The 19,936-nt window shown below is 34.5% G+C and overlaps 1 protein-coding gene across 4 annotated transcripts; it reads left to right on the top strand.

Annotated features, from left to right (window-relative positions):
- The first annotated feature begins 1,397 nt into the window (after positions 1 to 1,397).
- Positions 1,398 to 18,320, top strand: LOC122291278 (L-type lectin-domain containing receptor kinase S.4-like). Of its 4 annotated transcripts, none has more exons than XR_006236587.1 (3): positions 1,398 to 3,707; positions 3,817 to 3,952; positions 4,231 to 4,635. XR_006236587.1 is itself a non-coding variant. In XM_043098964.1 (3 exons), exons 1-3 carry the CDS (start codon positions 1,621 to 1,623, stop codon positions 17,957 to 17,959), a joined length of 2,103 nt encoding a protein of 700 aa, XP_042954898.1. In that variant the 5' UTR covers positions 1,398 to 1,620; the 3' UTR covers positions 17,960 to 18,320. The 4 variants fall into 4 exon arrangements, 3 of the variants coding, with proteins under 3 accessions (XP_042954898.1, XP_042954890.1, XP_042954882.1); XM_043098964.1 differs by lacking the exons at positions 3,817 to 3,952; positions 4,231 to 4,635 and adding exons at positions 17,743 to 17,843; positions 17,944 to 18,320 and having other exon boundaries at positions 1,398 to 3,606; XM_043098948.1 differs by lacking the exons at positions 1,398 to 3,707; positions 3,817 to 3,952; positions 4,231 to 4,635 and adding exons at positions 15,561 to 17,698; positions 17,743 to 17,843; positions 17,944 to 18,320.
- Positions 18,321 to 19,936: the final 1,616 nt, after the last annotated feature.

Below are 19,936 nucleotides of genomic sequence, written 5' to 3'. Positions count from 1 at the left end.
ATTGTACCCTAGAACAGCCGAAAAAATTGAAATATTAATGGACGATCACGATACTGCTCAGAAAGGATTAAAGATATATATAGTAGGGTGGTAGGGTTTTGAATTTAGGAGATGCTTGGAAAGAAGATGAGACGAAAATTCTCTTAATAGTAATAAAATAATTTAAGAATAATAGTGAGATAATTAGAGTAGTGTTTTATGGAGTTTTGAAAAAAAAAAAGAATAAAAATAGTATTATAATATAAAATTTTAATATTATTTTTATTTTGAGATTTGAAAAAATTTGAATTGTTTTTTATTTTTTGTTTGAAAGTTTGAAAAAATTATAATGATGAATTTAAAAATGTTTATATTTAAATAGTGTTTAAAAAAATGAGATCAGATGAAATTAAGTATAACGTTACATACAGTCGTGAAATGTGCAAGCGTCGTACAGTCGCTTTAAAAAAGTAAGATTCACTATTAAAAAATTAATTTTCTTTTTATATGAATTTGGTATTTATTTATTTTTTTTAAGTGATTGCACAGTATCTACACACTCAAGACTACAAGTATCATTTATCACGGAAAAATTTTGAGAGTTTTGAAAATTTTTTCTCTTCTTTTTTAACTCTTGAAGTAATAAGTAGTTATTTATCCAAATATTACAGTTTATGGAATTCAATTTGCAAAAAGGGACTGGATTACCAAAGAAATATTAGTTTTTTAATAAATTAATATCGTCATCCATTTCTGTAAATTATATAATTAAGAAATGTACTCTATTTAAATAGTATATCTTGCATTTTGATTTAAACATACAAACCATTTAAGGTCGATTATCATTTTGAAATATCAGGTTTTCTAAGTTTTAAACTTAAATTGTTAAAAATATAATTTTAATGTATACGGCTCATGCAAATCATCAGTTGCGGGTTCCACGAGTTAATTTAAATTTTTCTTGCGCATGATCTTTTCGTTGGACTTTAAAGTATAATTCATAATTGGATGATTTTCTCTTATGATTAGGAAGAAATGGTCTTTGCGATTATGCGAGCGTGAATTGTTTACTTAAAAAAGAGTAATATTATTTATAGTCATTTTATTAATATAATTAATCGGAATAAATATTTTTCATATACAACTATATTACACATAAAATTTTTATTTGAAAAAAGTTACTATTTTCCCTTTGTTACTCTTCCGTTTGATCGCTCGGTAAATTATTATTTTTATTTAATAATTAAATAAATATTTTTTAATATATTGATAGATTTTTAATATTTTTTAAAAATATTAAAAAAAAAAAATCCAAATGTGCTAGCGGCACGCCAGCGGTCATTGCTGGCGGCAGCCACAGCCTCTTGTTTATTTTGGGCCTTCATTTATTTCAAACGAAACAGCTGCAAGCGACTGGGAACTAGGAAGAGTGGTTCTTTATTACACATGGGAACACGGGCTGTGTTTGTACAGTGCACCACTCCCGTCAATCTTTCTGTTCTCTCCTTCGAAACCGAAGAAAGCCAAACCACAAAAAATGCATAGACAATCCAATATTTTTCCGCATTTGCCCTCCCGTGTCGAACAATAATACACTCATCTTCACAGAGCTGATCAACTTTTAACTTTCTGTTCTCTAACATGGCAACAAGCTTTCTCTCTCTTTGGGTTCTCCTTCTGCTCCTGTACCCAGTAAGGCCCGATGTGGACGATGCCGATACCTTGTTGAACGGGTTCAGCCGAGGGTTCGGTGCTGCAAGCACCAACATGAGCTTAAACGGCATTGCATCCATTGAGAAAAATGGCCTACTTCGCCTTACAAACGACACGCTCATGGCAAAAGGCCACGCGTTTTATTTCCGCCCAATTCAACTCAAGAACTCCAGCGGCAACGCCATGTCCTTCTCTACTTCCTTCGCTTTCGCTATAGTCACCCTGCCTGATAGACAAGGAGGGGATGGCCTCGCGTTCACGATCTCTGCCTCAAAAGAGCTTCTTGGGGGTCAGCCGGGATCTTATCTTGGCCTATTCAACGCCACCAATGATGGGCTTCCCTCGAACTACATAATCGCGGTCGAATTCGACACTTTCAAGAATATTGAGTTCAATGAAGAAAATGGAAACCATGTTGGCATCGACATCAACAGCATAATATCGAACGTATCTGTTCCGGTCAAGCAGTTTCAGGGTGGTGGTGACACGAACAAGGTTGACCTTAACTTGAAAAGTGGTCTGGTAATTCAGGCATGGATCGACTATAATTCTCCAATAAATCAATTAGACGTGAGGATTGCGACGGATTCTACCAAACCCAGGTCTTCAATTTTGTCCTATAAAGTAAACCTCTCACAATATCTTCAAGAATCCATGTACGTCGGGTTTTCTGCTGGCACTGGCGCATCCACAAGCTCCCATTATATACTCGGTTGGAGCTTCAACAGGAATGGAGATGCCAGAACTATCAATCTTGTTCAACTCCCGAAGATTCCTACTAACACCAAAAAGAATCACACAGGCCTAATTGTTGGCGTCTCGGTTTCATGTGTTTTGGCTGTGATTTTGGTGACTGCCGCGGCTTTTTACATCATCTGGAGAATCAAGACGGCTGATGTGATTGAAGCCTGGGAGCATGATATTGGTCCTCATAGATTTCCTTACCAGGAGCTGAACCAAGCGACGAGGGGTTTCAGAGACAAAGAGCTAATTGGGTCTGGTGGATTCGGTCGAGTTTATAAAGGAGTCCTGCCAAATTCAGATACCCAAGTTGCTGTTAAGCGTATCTCCCATGACTCAAAACAGGGTTTGCAAGAGTTCGTGTCAGAGGTTGCTATTATTGGTCGTCTTCGCCACAGAAACTTGGTTCAATTACTGGGTTGGTGTCGTCGGGAAGCTGATCTACTTCTTGTGTATGATTTCATGCCTAATGGAAGCTTGGACAGGCATCTCTTTGATGAGCCTAAAGCAACCCTGAGCTGGGAGCAAAGGTTCAAGGTCATCAAAGGAGTGGCTTCAGGGCTTCTCTACTTACATGAGGAGTGGGAGCAAACCGTAGTTCACAGAGACATCAAGGCAGGAAATGTTTTATTGGATTCTGAATTTAACCCAAAGCTGAGTGATTTTGGTCTGGCCAAGCTGTACGAGCACGGGTCCAAACCAAGGACTACCAGGGTGGTGGGCACGCTGGGTTATTTGGCACCTGAGCTCACACGCACAGGTAAGGCCACAACCAGTTCGGATGTTTTTGCCTTTGGTGCTCTGTTGCTCGAAGTCGCATGTGGTAGAAGACCCATTAATTCTGATGCATCGTCTGAGGAGTTCATGCTGGTGGATTGGGTGTGGCAGAAGTGGAGAGTAGGAGCAATTCTTGGTGTTACGGACCCAAAGTTGGGGGGCGAATTTGACGAGTCTGAAGTCGTTTTGGTGCTTAAACTGGGCTTAATGTGTTCCAATGATGACCCGGAGGCACGCCCCACGATGCGGCAGTTGGTGAGGTACTTGGAGGGCGAGTTGGCGCTGCAGGAGGAGGTGGCGGAGCCATATAGGAAAAAAGTACGTGGTGCTACTGCTAGCGATTCGTTTGAGAATTTCTTGCAATCCTTTCCAACTACGTCGTCGTATTCTCAGAAGGCCAGCACGTGGGCTTCCGTCGGTAACAGTGGGAATGATGATGCTGAAACTGGTTTGACCCCTCCATTTTCAGTTCTCAGCAGAGAGAGACCGGTAGTTAGGCATGAGATTTCAAAACTCTTCTACTCTTTTTTTTTTAAATGTTCACCTTTTCTTTTCTTTTCTTTTTTGTTGTTCATATGTGTTTACAATATTAACACTTTTGTACAGGCAAAGCAGCATATAAGAAGAATCTTCGATCCTGTCTCTGGAGGTTTTGCTGATTTGGAAGGAACCCAAGACCCAAAAGCTAGCTGGAAATTATGATGGAGTTGCCTACATATGTTCCGTGGACTTTTAATTCTAGGTAATTATCGTTGGAAGTACAAGCGCTTGCTCTGGGATATGACATCGTCAATAATACTTACTTCGATTATAAATGTCATATGGTCTTTTGTAAATGTCTTTTATGCTAATCAATTACGACTCCAAGCAAGTGGAAATGGGAATTTAAAACGTAAAAGTAGCGTTGATATCTGACATGGCTTATATCATTTTCCATTTTTAATCTAATTCAATATAATCGGATCTTAAATTTTCAATATGCAGTTATATATTTAATCATATCTTATGTATGCATCACAGAGACATAAAGCCACGAAATGATTTGTTGGGATTCTGAGTTTGATAAAAGGTTTAGCAATTTTGGTCTTGCTAAGGCGCCACACGAGCACACTCAGCTCATACCCTAGCACCACCAGGGCGCCCAGGGTTGTTTAACTTATTTTGGGACCTATGCTCACATGGACATGGTTAGGCAAGCCTAGCATCAGCTCGGATACGTTAATTTGCAACTATTCATGATTTGTTTGAGAAGATCCCGTGGATTCGGACGCATAGGCGATTTACATCTTTTAGCTTCAATCTCATCACCTTTGTCGAGCTTTACATCCTGCTTTGTTTTTAAGATTTTCGATTTAAACCATGGTCGCTTCAATATTTATAATGTCATCCCGTTAAAAGATAATGAAATGATGATGATTAATTTTTATTTTTTTTTTATTACAACTTTCCCATCTTTTGGAATCCATTGCACAGCTTTCCGGTTATTTACAGTAACCCAATTGAGGCATTCACCCATATGACAAATGTAGCACTCAGAACACCCAATTTTTAATGTATTACCTGAGCGCACAACTTTCTTCCAGGATTTCGAATTAATAGAGCTAGTTTACTATTCCCCCTACCTGCAAGTTTGTACACAAATCCCCATTACGTACCTTGAAACCATCAATCCCATTTCTCCTTCCCTCCAACTCCAAGTTTGTGAGAGAGTAATTTCATCCACTTTAAAAACTTCGGATGGAACAACTTTAGTGAATCAAAATGTGAATTTAAAATACGAAAACAACAGATCAAATGGTTTGGATATTAACGGGTACTTGTCGAATAAACGCCCGCAGAACACTTTCACTAAACACGATGAATCAAAGCCCATCTCAAGACCATTACCAGCCTTGGTCATCAATAACAGCCCAACATACCCTATGGATGCCCAGAATCTACCCTATGGTCCATGGAACATGTTCTCTCCCCCAATCCTTATATTAAAAGTAAAAACTCACAACATTTCATATTTGTTTCTATATGAATAAGGCATCTTTAACAAGAATTGAATAAAACATCCTTTTAAGAGTACTTACATCCAATTCCTCAGAATTGATTCTTAGCTAAATTATAGGCAAAATAATGATGAAGATAGAGGAAAAAAATGAGCTACATCCAGTTCCTTATAGTAACTTTTGATTTTTTTTTTTTAATTCTAAACTTATATTTTAATAGAATATAAAGTGAAGTGAGATAAAAAATAATAATAAAGAAATAATAAAAAAATTTTATTTTAATAAAATAGATAAATGATAAGAAACGAGATATAGAAACTTTTAAAAAAATGAATAAAATTTAAAAAAAATTATAAAAAATATTATTTCTATCCAAATTTTAGAAAATATTGTAGGAACGAGTGTGAATCCACTAACAAGAATGTATCTCATTTTTTATGAAAAGAAAATAATGTGTTAGGTCCATGGCCAATCTTGCAAGAAAAACAAATGTTCAGAATATTAAAGCAAATTAATATTAATCAAGGACTAGACAGTAAAAAAGTACCTCCATTAAATATTTAGTGCTATCGAATAGATATATTATTGGGATACACGACACTTCTACCTATTCTAAAATTAATGATTACGTAAAAAACTTTAATAATATGACATGATCATAAGAAAAATTACCTTATAATTACTTAAAGATTAACTAATAATTAAACTTTTTATATATAACTACCGACCGTAGTAAGTTTCGAATTTTAGTCAATTTTGGAGGCCTAAAAGTAATTCCAAGTGGTACTTAAGTAAACATATTTCCCAAAATTCTTTCTTATTTTGGTTTATTTTTTTTCCTATTTATTTCTCAATTGATCATCAAACGTACATCTTCAAGGGAGGGAGGGATGGAGGGTTGTCTCCTGTTTTACATTACTTGTACTGATGTTAGTATGAAAACATTTATAAGTTCGGATTTTGACGTACCAAACAATTTGACCTTATGATCGAGAGAGTATTCAATTTGCCTTTTAGTGGTTTGGAAAGCACGGTACGTAACGGATAGAATATTATGCATGCTCGAGTTTTCGTGAAAATAGTGGGAAGATTGTTTCTAGAATACTTATAAATCAATGTTATAGAAAACTTAGACAATATTTAGATGTTTAACTGATCTTAAATAACCTGTAAATAATAATAAAATATATTTAATTATTTATAAATAATAATAAAATACTCTCATTTACTTAACACAACATGTAATATAATTATTTAATTAAATTCTAATAACCATCCGAAATTGCTTCAGAATATGGATGGAGATGAGGTGAGCTGTAAAACGTCATTGTAATGAAGGATAAGGATCCCACCAATCGTTTATTGCCCCTTTTTTTTAACACTAACCAAAGTAGAATTGAAAGAAATTCTATCCGAATATATATTATAAATATTAAAGACAGTGAGTTGCACAAAGTTCAAACGATGACGCATTTTAAAAAATTTTACATAAATTTTATATTTATTATTATTTTTTAAAAAAATTATAATATTTACAAATTTTATAACTGTAAATATTATTTTATAAATAAAATATTCATTCACTTTTTTCATCCAATCTCGCCCTTGTCTCACTCCCGCTCGAATCGAGGGGGATATTAAGCCACCAGCAACATCACAAGCAGAGCAGCAAGAATCCTCTAAAATATTTAAGAATATTTCTTGTAATTGAAAGAATGAAATTCCAAAGCATCCCGAGAGGAGATCCTGTTGGTGGAATGGGTGTGGGAGAAGTGGTGTGAAGAATAATTTTTTGATGTTTTTGCATATTAGAAGAGATGTAATGAATTGAGATAAAAGTTAAAAATTGAATGAAATATTGTTAAAACTATATGTATGCAAGTGCAACCATAATGGTCAAGGATGGCTTTGTAACTGAAGAGCTAAAACTAGATTTCAACCACAAATTAGCTAATGCAGTCATCCAGAACGAAATCCCAATTTCAACCAAAAATTTTAAGGAGAAGAAATTTTAATTTTATTGATACCTTCAATTGTTGCGTAGAAATAACGTGAGAGTTAAAAAATAACAAAAAAAAAAAAAAAAACTCGAGTGTAAAATTAACTAAACCCATAAATCATAAAATAAAGTCATTAAACCATGAATAAAACCATAGCCTATTACTTACCTTGAAACATCATTCTATCCAATCTTAAAAAAAAAATAAAAAAGCTAGCATATCCCCCCACCCACCCACCCACCCACCCACCCACCGGCGGTCTCTCTCTCTCTAATAAAGGATCTAAATCTCATTTTCATTAGAGTGAGAGAAGGCGGCTTCCTCTTCCCTCTTCTTCCCTTATTCCTTCATTCACTAACCTTGTTTATTAAGATTTATTGTGTTTACTTTTATTTTATTTTTTTCAAGATCGAAAAAGATTGATCTACATCTTTCCAGCAACTATTGAAAAACACGTGAGGCACAAACAAATTTACCAGTTGAAAATCATTCGAAGGAAAGTAGTGGTTTCATAAAAATCACCACGCGTGATTCTCACGCACCACCTATAACAACCCGCTAGAAATTCAATTGTGAAATTTCAATTAACTTTAGGAACCTCGTGAAAACCCCATAAATTTTCAGGAATCCATTAATCTAATAGATTTTTGTCTAATTACATAGTTAGTGTTATTATTTACTATGGTATCAGAAGTGTGTTTTTGATTATTGGAGATAGTTAGAAGTGTCAAAATGTATTATGGTTTGTACCATTAGACTCGGAGGGTTATTTAAAGTCTTATGGCGCAATAACATTTTTTCATATTTTCGGACAAAACGTCTGTTCAAAACTGTAGATATTATTGGATAAAAAGAAATATTTTCAGATAATTTTCGTGAATATTATTGGGTAAAAATATTTTGAGTTGATTTTTATAGATATTATTAGATAAAAATATCTTAAGTTGATTTTTTGTATATATTATTAGATAGAATATTATGAGAAAATCTTTTATAGATATTTTGGGTAGGAGAAAACTACACTCAACTCTCAACTCCAGCTTTATCATCTTCCATATCTCATCCATAAGTATCTCCAACCACCCCTCCCCACGAAATTATCTTCATTTACACTTTCCATTGAAAGAATATCAAACACTCTCTCTCGGACAGCTTTTAGGAGGTCTTTTGCACACCCATTTCGAAACTTTTTTCCTCGTGATCGCGCTTGAGGTTTTATAAGAAACGCGGAAATCGAGGTAAGTTAGCTTTTAACTTACTAGCAGTCTACTGTGTATGTGTGCTAAGTAAATGAACTACAGTGTATGTATGTGTGTTATCATATATGTCATGCCATGCCAAGTTATCACGTAATTGTCTATTATACAAAATTTATTCTGTCATCAATTTTTTATTTGTTACATAATATATTCTGTCATGTATTACTGTACCTTACAAGTACGTCATGCTAAGTATGCCATCTATTACATGTATGTCAAGTCATGTAATATTCACTGTTAAAAGTATGTCATGTTAAATATGTTGTCTATTATATGTTATGCCATGTTTCAAAATGTTTCTATCTCAAGTTGATCATGTATTTCAAGTTATGTTCAAGTCACGTTATATTACGTCAGGGTTTCAGTCATTTCGTATTCCAGTCACGTTTCATCTTGATTACTTATATATGGGGTCACAGCAATTGTGGCGCATACACTACGTGAGACACAGCAATTGTGACACGTAGAATACATGGGGCCACAACAACTGTGGAGTATGTATTTAAGCAGTTAAAGAATAAGTTTCCGTAGAATACATGGGGCCACAACAACTGTGGAGTATGTATTTACACGTAGAATACATGAGGCCACAACAACTGTAGAGTATGTATTTTTCATGTTAAGTCAAGTTTGTGTAGAATACATGGGGCCACAACAACTGTGGAGTATGTATTTTTCATGTTAATTCAAGTTTCAAAGCAAATTCATGCTAAGTCAAGTTTCAGATCAAGTTCATGTCAAGTCAAGTTCAGTTCATGTTTCAATTTAAGTTATGTCAATTATGCTATGTTGTACGTCAAGTTATGCTTTAATTACTTATGAATTTGATTATGCATTTATACTTTTACTGTCATCCATGCATTATTAGCTTGTGTGGAAGTTTTTTGTTAACTTACTAAGATTTGTAATCAAATCTCACTTTGATAGTCACAACTACCATTCCCCCCGAATGGTAGATCTTATTACAGGACCTGAAGGAGAATCAGGAGCTGATCAACTAGACACAGTTGACTAAGCGACGGTGCGACATAAATGTTAATATAGTAATTAACGTAAATTACTACTTGTACGATTGAGTTGCATCTCTAATACGTTTTGGATCATAACCATTTTGAACTAGTATTGTGATCTTAGTTGTTCAATGGATTTTTATGTATGAAGTATGTTTTAAGCATTTGATATATTTTCAATTTGGTGCATAGTATTGTTAAAGAAAAAATTTATCCGCTGCGAATATTGCATCTTATATGTCATGAACGGGTGCAGGTAACCTTGTGTTGCATGTCTCGACGCTTCAAATGTCCGTCCGATCCCAAACGGAATTTGGAGGCGTCACACCACCCATATATCTGTGAGTGGTTCTCAAGCGTCATTCCTTCCGACAGCTCTTCTCAACACATGCGCTAGATTACTGGACTCCCCAGCACCAAAATTTTTAAATTTAACCTTTATAATTGAAAAGAGATAAGTGTGTTATCTTTATGGGCCGCCAAATATTCTGAAGCCTATCGGAGTTGATCCAAACTATAATCTGTCTTTTTTTACATCTGTCTTATTGTTTTCTTTTTTTTATTTCCTTATTATTAATTTAAAAACAAAAGTTTGTGTTTCAAACGTTTGTTTAGAGAGATTGAATTCTCTTTTTATATGAAGATTGAGGTTGAGTCTTTGTTTAAGTAGAAAATATTGTATTTTAGATGTTTCTTTGTAGTGAATATCAGTAATAGTAAAAACAAACCTAGTCACAAAAGGAAATAATGTACTAACGGAGGTCCAAATATATTATTTTAGTTTATAATGTCATATTTGATATGAGGATATTACAGAATGTATCCGATCATGATTGTAAGTTTATCAGATAAATGAATTGAGATAATTTCTTATAAAATAAAAATAAATAAAAACATGTTACTTTTTTCTCTGGGACGAGCTCAAAATCAAAAGTAAGTTATCTACGTTCCTTTAAAATCGAGTGACCTTTTTCTTTATCTTTATTCAAATGACAGGCGAGATACACGGGGATGTCTTCAGAAATTAAAAGTGTAATATATGAATTAGATACATGACTTAATTTTAATTTAATTTAAGTCTAACTATGTTATATTAATTACTTTTTAGAATCATTATTACCAGATGGCTGATGTCATGACGATTAATATTTACACATGAACAATTAATAATAATTTCACAAATCCCATTTGCATTACTTGCGAAAATTGATTATAGACATCTACAATTTTGATCAGACTAAAGATTAATATCAATGTCCAAAGCCTATGACCGAGTGGAATGGAGGTTTTTGGAAGGGGTAATGAGGAAGATGGGTTTCTATGAAAAGTGGATCAAGTTAATTATGAACTGTGTCTCTACTGTGAAATATTTAGTTCTAGTTAATGGCATCGCTAGTGAGATCATTACCCCTACTAGGGGATTAAGGTAGGGTGATCCTATGTACCCCTATCTGTTTCTCTTGTGTGCTGAGGGTTTGAGCTGCCTAATCAGTTGGGCTGAAAAAAGGAATGTATTAAATGGAGTAAAAGTTGCTAGAGGAGGAACAAGAGTGAGTTACCTAATGGTTGCTGATGACTATATCCTTTTCTGTAAGGCATCAATTGGGGAATGGAAAAGTTTAAGGAAGATCTTAGATATGTATGAAGGAGCATCAAGCCAGTGCCTAAATGAGCAGAAAACCTCAATTTTATTTAGTTGTAATACAAAACAGCAAGTGAGAATGCAGATTTTGGAGGTAGTGGGGGCAAGAATGATTGGTAATTGTGAGAAATACTTGGAATTACCTGTGATGGTAGGGAGGTCTAGGTATAATGCTTTCAGAAGTATCAAAGATGAGGTGTGGCAGAGGTTGAACAGTTGGAAGAATCAGTTTTTATCCCAAGTGGGTAAGGAGATTATGTTGAAAGTTGTTATACAGTCAATTCCCACATATTATATGAGTGTCTTTCGTTTACCAAAGAATCTTTGTAATGAGATTTCCTTTCTTATAGCTAGATTTTGGTAGGGGCAGAAACATAATGAAAAAAAAAAAATTCAATGGAAAGGGTGGGATAAAATGGGAGCAACAAAAGAGGTAGGGGGGATGGGCTTCAGGGATATTGTCAGTTTTAACAGTGCAATGTTGACAAAACAATGCTGGAGGGTTTTGGTAAATCCAACTTCTTTATCTGCAAAGATTCTAAAAGAGAAGTACTTTAAGCACCAGGATTTTCTTTAAACTAAACTAGGGTGGTGCCCATATGTGATGTGGAGGAGCTTGTGGAGTGCAATAAAACTGCTAAAAGAACGTTTAGTATGGCGAGTTGGTAATGGAGAAGATGTGAAGATATGGGAAAGTAAATGGGTTAATTCATCTTCTATGTGGAGGGCTGTAAACAAACCTGTGAAGATACTAAATAAGGAGGCAAATGTAGCTGAATTTGTTGATGCAGAAAACAAAGGAATGGAAAGAAAAATTCATTAAAGAGGTGCTAGGAAAAGAGGAAGCTGAGGTAATTAGCAAAATGCCTATAAGTAAGTTGGGATTGAAGGATAAAATGATTTGGGGTTATACTAAAACAGGCATTTTCTCGGTGAAAAGTACTTACCACTTAGATATGAGTGTGAAGAGGAGGGATAAGGGGAAGACGTCTTATGTCAATGATGAAGGACAAGTCTGGAAGGGTATATGTGATATGAATGTTCCTGCGGTGGTTAAAAACTTTATTTGGAAAGCTGTAAGCAATTGCTTGCCAACTAAAGAAAATCTGGTGAAAAGAAAGATAGTAAAAGAAGCATGGTGTCGTATATGCTTTAATGAAGAGGAATCTGTAGCTTATTCTCTTTGGGGTTGTAGTGCAGTATCTAATATATGGACAGAGTCACAAAGCCCAGTTTAGAAATTGAGCAGTAATGGTAAAGACTTTTTCTCGATTTGGAAGCTGTTGGCACAGAAATTGAAGGCTAATGATCTAGAAAGGTTGGCAATAATAATGAGGAATATATGGTTGAGAAGAAATAAAGTAATTTTTAAGGATTCCTTCATCAGCCCAAAAAGAGTAGTAAGGAAAGCAATGGATGATTTGTTTGAATACCAGATGGCAAGGAGGGAGATTAGTGTGAAGTATTCAAGGTCTGGGGTTCTTTGATCAAAGGTTAGATGGAGAAAACCACAGGTTGAGATGCTTAAACTGAATTGGGATGTAGCGTATGATTCAAAACAGATGAGGATGGGAGCAGGTGTGGTTATAAAGGATGAAGAGGGTGAGGTGTTGGTGTCACTGTGTATGCAAAAATTGAAAGTCTGCAATGCTATTGTAGTTGAGAAATGTGCTTTGTGGCGTACAATGCAGTTATGTACAAAACTGAATATCTCCAAAGTTGTGTTTGAAGGAGATGCAGCAACAGTTATTGAGGGGATAAACAGCAAAGATGGATGTAGTACTTGGTATGGGCAAATAATAGATGATTTAAGGGTGATGCTTACAAATAAGAAAACGTGGAGATTGCAGCATATATACAAGGAAGGAAATAAAGTTGCTTACAAACTGACAAAATTAGCCATGTCATACACTAAAGAGAAGATTTGGATAGAAAACATCACCCTCTTTTGTTTTAGACAGCCGATAGAAATTTTTTCTCTTGTTTTACAAGATAAACTTTGTAACTATTGTTTACGGTGAAATGGAAAGTATACATGTTTCATTCAAGAAAAAAAAAACCAGTCAAATCACGTTCTTGTGATGCAATTATTTTTGCCAACGTCACTACCAGAAACTTAGAGGTCCCATTCCACGTAACTTTATTCGCCCTTTTCGTTTTTAAATTTTAATTTGGTTGGCCAATTACCTTTAAGCCATCCTCCATTTTTTCCAATAAATGATTCCAAAGTCTATCCAAATCCAAGCATAAGGTGAAAATATTGTACCCTAGAACAGCCGAAAAAATTGAAATGTTAATGGACGATCACGATACTACTCAGAAAGGATTAAATATATATATAGTAGGGTGATAAGGTTTTGAATTTAGGAGATGTTTGAGAATAAGATGAGATGAAATTTTTTTTAATTATATTAAAATAGTTTGTGAATAATGATGAGATTATTGGAGTAATGTGTTTTGGTGTTTTCGTAAATGAAAGAATAAAAAAGAATAAAAATATTATTATAAGAATTATACTATATACAGTCGTAAAATATGCAAGCGTCTTGTAGTCGTTTTAAAAAGAAGTAGTGTCCATTATTAAAAAATTAATTTCTTTTTATATGAATTTAGTATTTATTTATTTTTAAGTGATTACGCAACGCTTACACACTCATAACTACAAGTATCATTTATCATCGAAAAATTGTAAAAGTTTTGAAAATTTATCCTTTTCTTTTTTGACTCTTGAAGTAATTAGAAGTAATTTATCAAAATATTACAATTTATGGAATTCAATTTGCAAAAAGTGACTGGATTACCAAAAGAAATATTAGTTTTTTTAATAAATTAATATCGTCATTCATTTGTGTAAATTATATAATTAAGAAATGTACTCAATTTAAATAGTATATCATGCATTCTGATTTACAGGTCGATTATCATTTTGAAATATCAGGTTTTCTAAGTTTTAAAATTAAATTGTTAAAAAATATAATTTAAATATATACGGGTGGATCAGGCAAGTCAGTTGCGATTTCCAGTTCCACGAGTTAATTTGAATTTTTGTTGTGCATGGCTTTTTCGTGCAAATTTATCACTATCCTAGTAAAACCAATGGGCTTTAATGTATAGAAATTTTATATGAAATCACTTTGGAATATATTTTTTTTATACTATATTAATGTAATTAAATTATGTATTAAAAATAAGAATATAATTAATTATATCGATAAAATATATAAAAATAATTATATATAACAGACCTCTTTAAATTATAATTCATTAGAGCATTGTCATTGGCTTAATCAAAAGTCAATGCATTTTTAAAATTTGATGAATATAGATAAAATTGACCTGCATTGCATTTGGTAAAGGCTTTTATCTCAAGTTTTGAGTTATAATAATTCTTCCATTTCCTTCAAATTTAAATGACTACTTTTACACATTTATTCTTATATTTTATTATAATTTTAATACACAGCTGGTTTATTTTATTTCATCTCTCCTTTCTGTTTTCGGCACTTTTCTTTCTTTCCGTTGTCTTCCTCCATTTTCTGCCAGCTTCATCATGTGGCAGCCACAAATATAGCACTCATGGATTGTTCCATCGTATCCTCATCTATATCTTTATTTGCTCCATTATTATCAATGGAAATCTTTTATACGATTTGTGGCTGGAAATATTTATTAAACAAGCGTATATATATATATATAACTGAGTGTGTGTGTGGATGTAAAAGAATGGTTGGTAAAATATGTTTGTTGGTAATTAGATTGAACGAAAAAATTAATTGGAAATAAATAATTTAAATATCAAATTAAATTATTAATGTATATATATAAGGTTTAATTGCAAAATATTAAAAAAATAATATTATTAAAAAAATAATATTATATTATTATTTTGATGAATCTAATATAAAATTTTAAATAAAAAAATTTTAGATTTATGAATAGAAAGATCTAAAATCTAAAATTTAAATAGACGGTGCTATTCTGCTCGCCTAGAGTGTACCGTTCCTTTTGACTGTACAGTAAAATTTTTTTTTTTAAATTTTTTTTTCAGATTTTTTTAATATATTTAAATATTTTTAAAAAATATTAATATATTTAAAATTACTTCTTTAATTACTAATTAAAAAAAATTATAAAAAAAATTTCGTAAACAGCAATCACTTTGAGAGAGTATGAAAAAAGGCATCTTAGCATTTTTCAATTTAAATATAGATTTTAGATTTATATTTTTTATTAAATTTTAAAGATAGTTTTGGGCCATGCTTTAAAAGTGCGATTTTCCCTGAAGAAATGGTTGTTGCGATTATGCGAGCCAGAGTTGTTTATTTTAGGCATTTATTTATATCAAACGAAACAGCTGGAAGCAACTAGAAAAAGTGGTTCTTTATTACACATTGGAACTCGGGCTGTGTTTGTACAATGCGCCACGGCCCACTCCCGTCAGTCTTTCTGTCCTCTCACTCGCCAAACAGAGACGAACCACAAAAAATGCTTATCACAATCCAATATTTTTCCGCATTTGCCCTCCCGTGTCGAACAATAATACACTCATCTTCACAGAGCTGATCAACTTTTAACTCTGTTCTCTCACATGGCAACAAGCTTTCTCCCTCTCTGGGTTCTCCTTCTGCTCCTGTACCCTGTAAGGCCCGATGTGGAAGATGCCGATACCTTGTTGAATGGGTTCAGCCGAGGGTTCGGTGCTGCAAGCAACAACATGAGCTTAAACGGCATTGCATCCATTGAGAACAATGGCCTACTTCGCCTTACAAATTACAAACGCATGGAACAAGGCCACGCGTTTTATTTCCGCCCAATTCAACTCAAGAACTCCAGCGGCAACGCCATGTCCTTCTCTACTTCCTTCGCTTTTGCTATAGTCAACCGGCCTGCGGAACCAGGCGGGGATGGCCTCGCGTTCACGATCTCTGCTTCAAAAGAGCTTCTTGGGAGTGCGCCGGGCTCTTTTCTTGGCCTATTCAACGCCAACAATAGTGGTCGTCACTCGAACTACATAATCGCTGTCGAATTCGACACTTTCAAGAACAATGAGTTCAATAATGAACAGAATGGAAACCACGTTGGCATCGACATCAACAGCATAATATCGAACGTATCTGTTCCGGTCCAGCAATTTCAGGGTGCCAATGACACGAACAAGGTTGACCTCAACCTGACAAGCGGTCTGGTAATTCAGGCATGGATCGACTATAATTCTCCACTAAATCAATTAGACGTGAGGATTGCGACGGATTCTACCAAACCCAGGTCTTCAATTTTGTCCTATAAAGTGAACCTCTCACAATTTCTTCAAGAATCCATGTACGTCGGGTTTTCTGCAGCCACTGGCGCATTCACAAGCTCGCATTATATACTCGGTTGGAGCTTCAACAGGAATGGAGATGCCAGAACTATTAATCTAGGCCAACTACCCAAGATTCCTACTAACACCAAAAAGAATCACACAGGCCTAATTGTTGGCGTCTCGGTTTCATGTGTTTTGGCTGTGATTTTGGTGACTGCTTTGGCTTTTTACATCATCTGGAGAATTAAGACGGCTGATGTGATTGAAGCCTGGGAGCATGATATTGGTCCTCATAGATTTCCTTACCAGGAGCTGAACCAAACGACGAGGGGTTTCAGAGACAAAGAGCTAATTGGGTCCGGTGGATTCGGTCGAGTTTATAAAGGAGTCCTGCCAAACTCAGATACCCAAGTTGCTGTTAAGCGTATCTCCCATGACTCAAAACAGGGTTTGCAAGAGTTCGTGTCAGAGGTTGCTATTATTGGTCGTCTTCGCCACAGAAACTTGGTTCAATTACGGGGTTGGTGTCGTCGGGAAGCTGATCTACTTCTTGTGTATGATTTCATACCTAATGGAAGCTTGGACAGGTATCTCTTTGATGAGCCTAAAGCAACCCTGAGCTGGGAGCAAAGGTTCAAGGTCATTAAAGGAGTGGCTTCAGGGCTTCTCTACTTACATGAGCAGTGGGAGCAAACTGTAGTTCACAGAGACATCAAGGCAGGAAATGTTTTATTGGATTCTGAGTTTAACCCAAAGCTGAGTGATTTTGGTCTTGCCAAGCTGTACGAGCACGGGTCCAAACCAAGGACTACCAGGGTGGTCGGCACGCTGGGTTATTTGGCACCTGAGCTCACGCGCACAGGTAAGGCCACAACCAGTTCGGATGTTTTTGCCTTTGGTGCTCTGTTGCTCGAAGTCGCATGTGGTAGAAGACCCATTAATTCCGATGCATCGTCTGAGGAGTTCATGCTGGTGGATTGGGTGTGGCAGAAGTGGAGAGTAGGAGCAGTTCTTGGTGTTATGGACCCAAAGTTGGGGGGGAAATTTGACGAGTCTGAGGCCGTTTTGGTGCTTAAACTGGGCTTAATGTGTTCCAATGATGCACCGGAGGTACGCCCCACGATGCGGCAGTTGGTGAGGTACCTGGAGGGCGAGTTGGCGCTGCAGGAGGAGGTGGCGGAGCCATATAGGAAAAAAGTACGTGGTGCTACTGCTACCGATTCTTTTGAGAATTTTTTCTTGAAATCCTTTCCGACTACGTCGTCGTATTCTCAGAAGGACAGCACGTGGACTTCCGTCTGTGACAGTCGTATTCTCAGAAGGACAGCACGTGGACTTCCGTCTGTGACAGTGGGAGTGGTGATGCTGAAACTGGTTTGATTCCGTCATTTTCAATTTTTAGCAGAAAGAGACCGGGAATTAGGCATGAAATTTCGAAGCTCTTCTGCTCTCTCTTTTATTTTATTTTATTTTTTTCTGTTTATTTTTTGTTCATGTGTTTACAATATTAACACTTTTGTCAGGCAAAGCAGCATATAAGATTAAGAAGAATCTTTGATCCTGTCTCTGGAGGTTTTGCTGATTTAGAAGGAACGTAAGACCCAACAGCTAGCTGGAAATTATGATGGAGTTGCCTACATATGTTCCATGGACGTTTAATTCTAGGTAATTATGGGTGTAAGTACAAGCGCTTGCTCTGGGATATGATACCGTCAATAATACTTACTTCGATTATATATGTCATATGGTCTTTTGTAAATGTCTTTTATGCTAATCAATTACGACTCCAAGTAAGTGGAAATGGGCATTTAAAATGTAAAAGTAGCTTTGATATCTGACATGGCTTATATCATTTTTCATTTTTAATCTAATTCAATATACTCAGATCTTAAATTTTCAATATGCAGTTATATATATTTAATAGTATTTTATATCTTTATATATATAAAGTGGCTATCTAACGGAATTTTATTGGTTTAACGGTTTTTGTTGTTTTACCGTTAAAATTAACGCCGTTAGTTACATAAATAAATTAAAGTGGCTCTCTCTTCTTAAAAGTTCTTAATTTTTTAATCTCTCTCTCCCCAATCACTTATGAATAAATTCATAATTATTAAAATTCATGCAGCATGCATGATCCTGTAACCTATGCATTGATGATCATTTATTTATGAGGTATATTAGATATCTATATATATATATATATTCTATTATATATATCTATATAAATTATATAAATATATATTCTATATTCTATTATATATATATATGATCTTTTATATAAATTATAATTTATATATCAATTTATTTATGTGATTTAAAATTTTTATTCATTCCTTATATAAACAAAGAGAAATGTAAAATAATTAAGTTTAAATCTATTTATCAACTACATTTACGAATACAATTATCCTAATAAAATATTATTTATTTATCAATTTAAATTCATTATGAAACATTAAAATCAAATAATAATATCTTATAAAAACCTTAGTATTTTATTTCTTTATAAAAATTATGTTACTTTTTAAAAATAATCGCTTTATTAAATTAAGAAAACGTGCTATGCACGTTCCTTTACTGTTAACAGTTTATCTCTTGTGCTGCACATGTTTGTTTCAAGATTTTTTTTTTTTTTTATAAATTCTAAATGCTTTAAAACTGATTTAAGTTTATCTTACTATTTGACGTTAGAATTTATATATATTTTTTCTAAAAATATTACATTATTATTCAAAATTTTTTCCTTAATAAAAATAATATTTCTATACACTGGACGAACGTCCCTTGGACGTTGCCCAACTACTAGTATATATATATATATATATATCACATAGGCATAAAGCCACGAAATGTTTTGTTGGGGTTTTGAGTTTGATAAAAGGCTTAGCCATTTTGATCTTGCTAAGGCGCCACACGAGCACGCTCAGCTCATACCCTAGCACCACCAGGGCGCCCATGGTTATTTTGGGACCTGCTCACATGGACATACATGGTTAGGCAAGTGTAGATATGTTAATTTGCTTCTATTCATGATTTGTTTGAGAAGATCCTGTGGATTCTGACGCATAAGCGATCGAAGGAGCTCGTGCTGCTGTTGTGGGTGTGGATTGGGAGAAGTGGACTTTAGGGACAGTTCGTGATGTTGTGGAATCGAGATCAGATCCGAGGGTTTGGTTTATGCTACACATTTGAATCTAGTTTATTTACATGGCATCCAACATCGAGATTCAACAAAATGGCCGGGACTCTGCTACTTGACGATTGAAAGTATGCGCACCACTCAAAAACCTTTAGCTTCAATCTCATGATCATCTTTGTCGAGCTTTACATCCTGCTTTATTTTTAAGCTTTTCAGTTTAAACCATGGTCGTTTCAATATTTTTAATGTTATCCCACTAAAAGATAATGAAATGATGATGATTAATTGATTGAATTTTTTAATTACAACTTTCCAATCTTTTGGAATTCATTGCACAGCTTTCCGGTTATTAACAGTAAAATGAGAGCGTCCTA

This window comes from Carya illinoinensis, chromosome 1, assembly GCF_018687715.1.
Source record: "Carya illinoinensis cultivar Pawnee chromosome 1, C.illinoinensisPawnee_v1, whole genome shotgun sequence".
In the NCBI taxonomy this organism is placed as follows: domain Eukaryota; kingdom Viridiplantae; phylum Streptophyta; class Magnoliopsida; order Fagales; family Juglandaceae; genus Carya; species Carya illinoinensis.
The sequence above is the reverse complement of the archived record's forward strand: the minus strand, read 5'-3'. Positions and strand labels throughout refer to the sequence as shown.

Excerpts from the sequence above, each read along its gene's own strand:
- LOC122291278 (XM_043098948.1), top strand. The coding sequence starts at position 15,707 with ATGGCAACAAGCTTTCTCCCTCTCTGGGTTCTCCTTCTGCTCCTGTAC. Across the intron at positions 17,699-17,742 it reads CGTCGTCGTATTCTCAGAAG|GACAGCACGTGGACTTCCGT; the intron begins GACAGCACGTGG and ends TATTCTCAGAAG.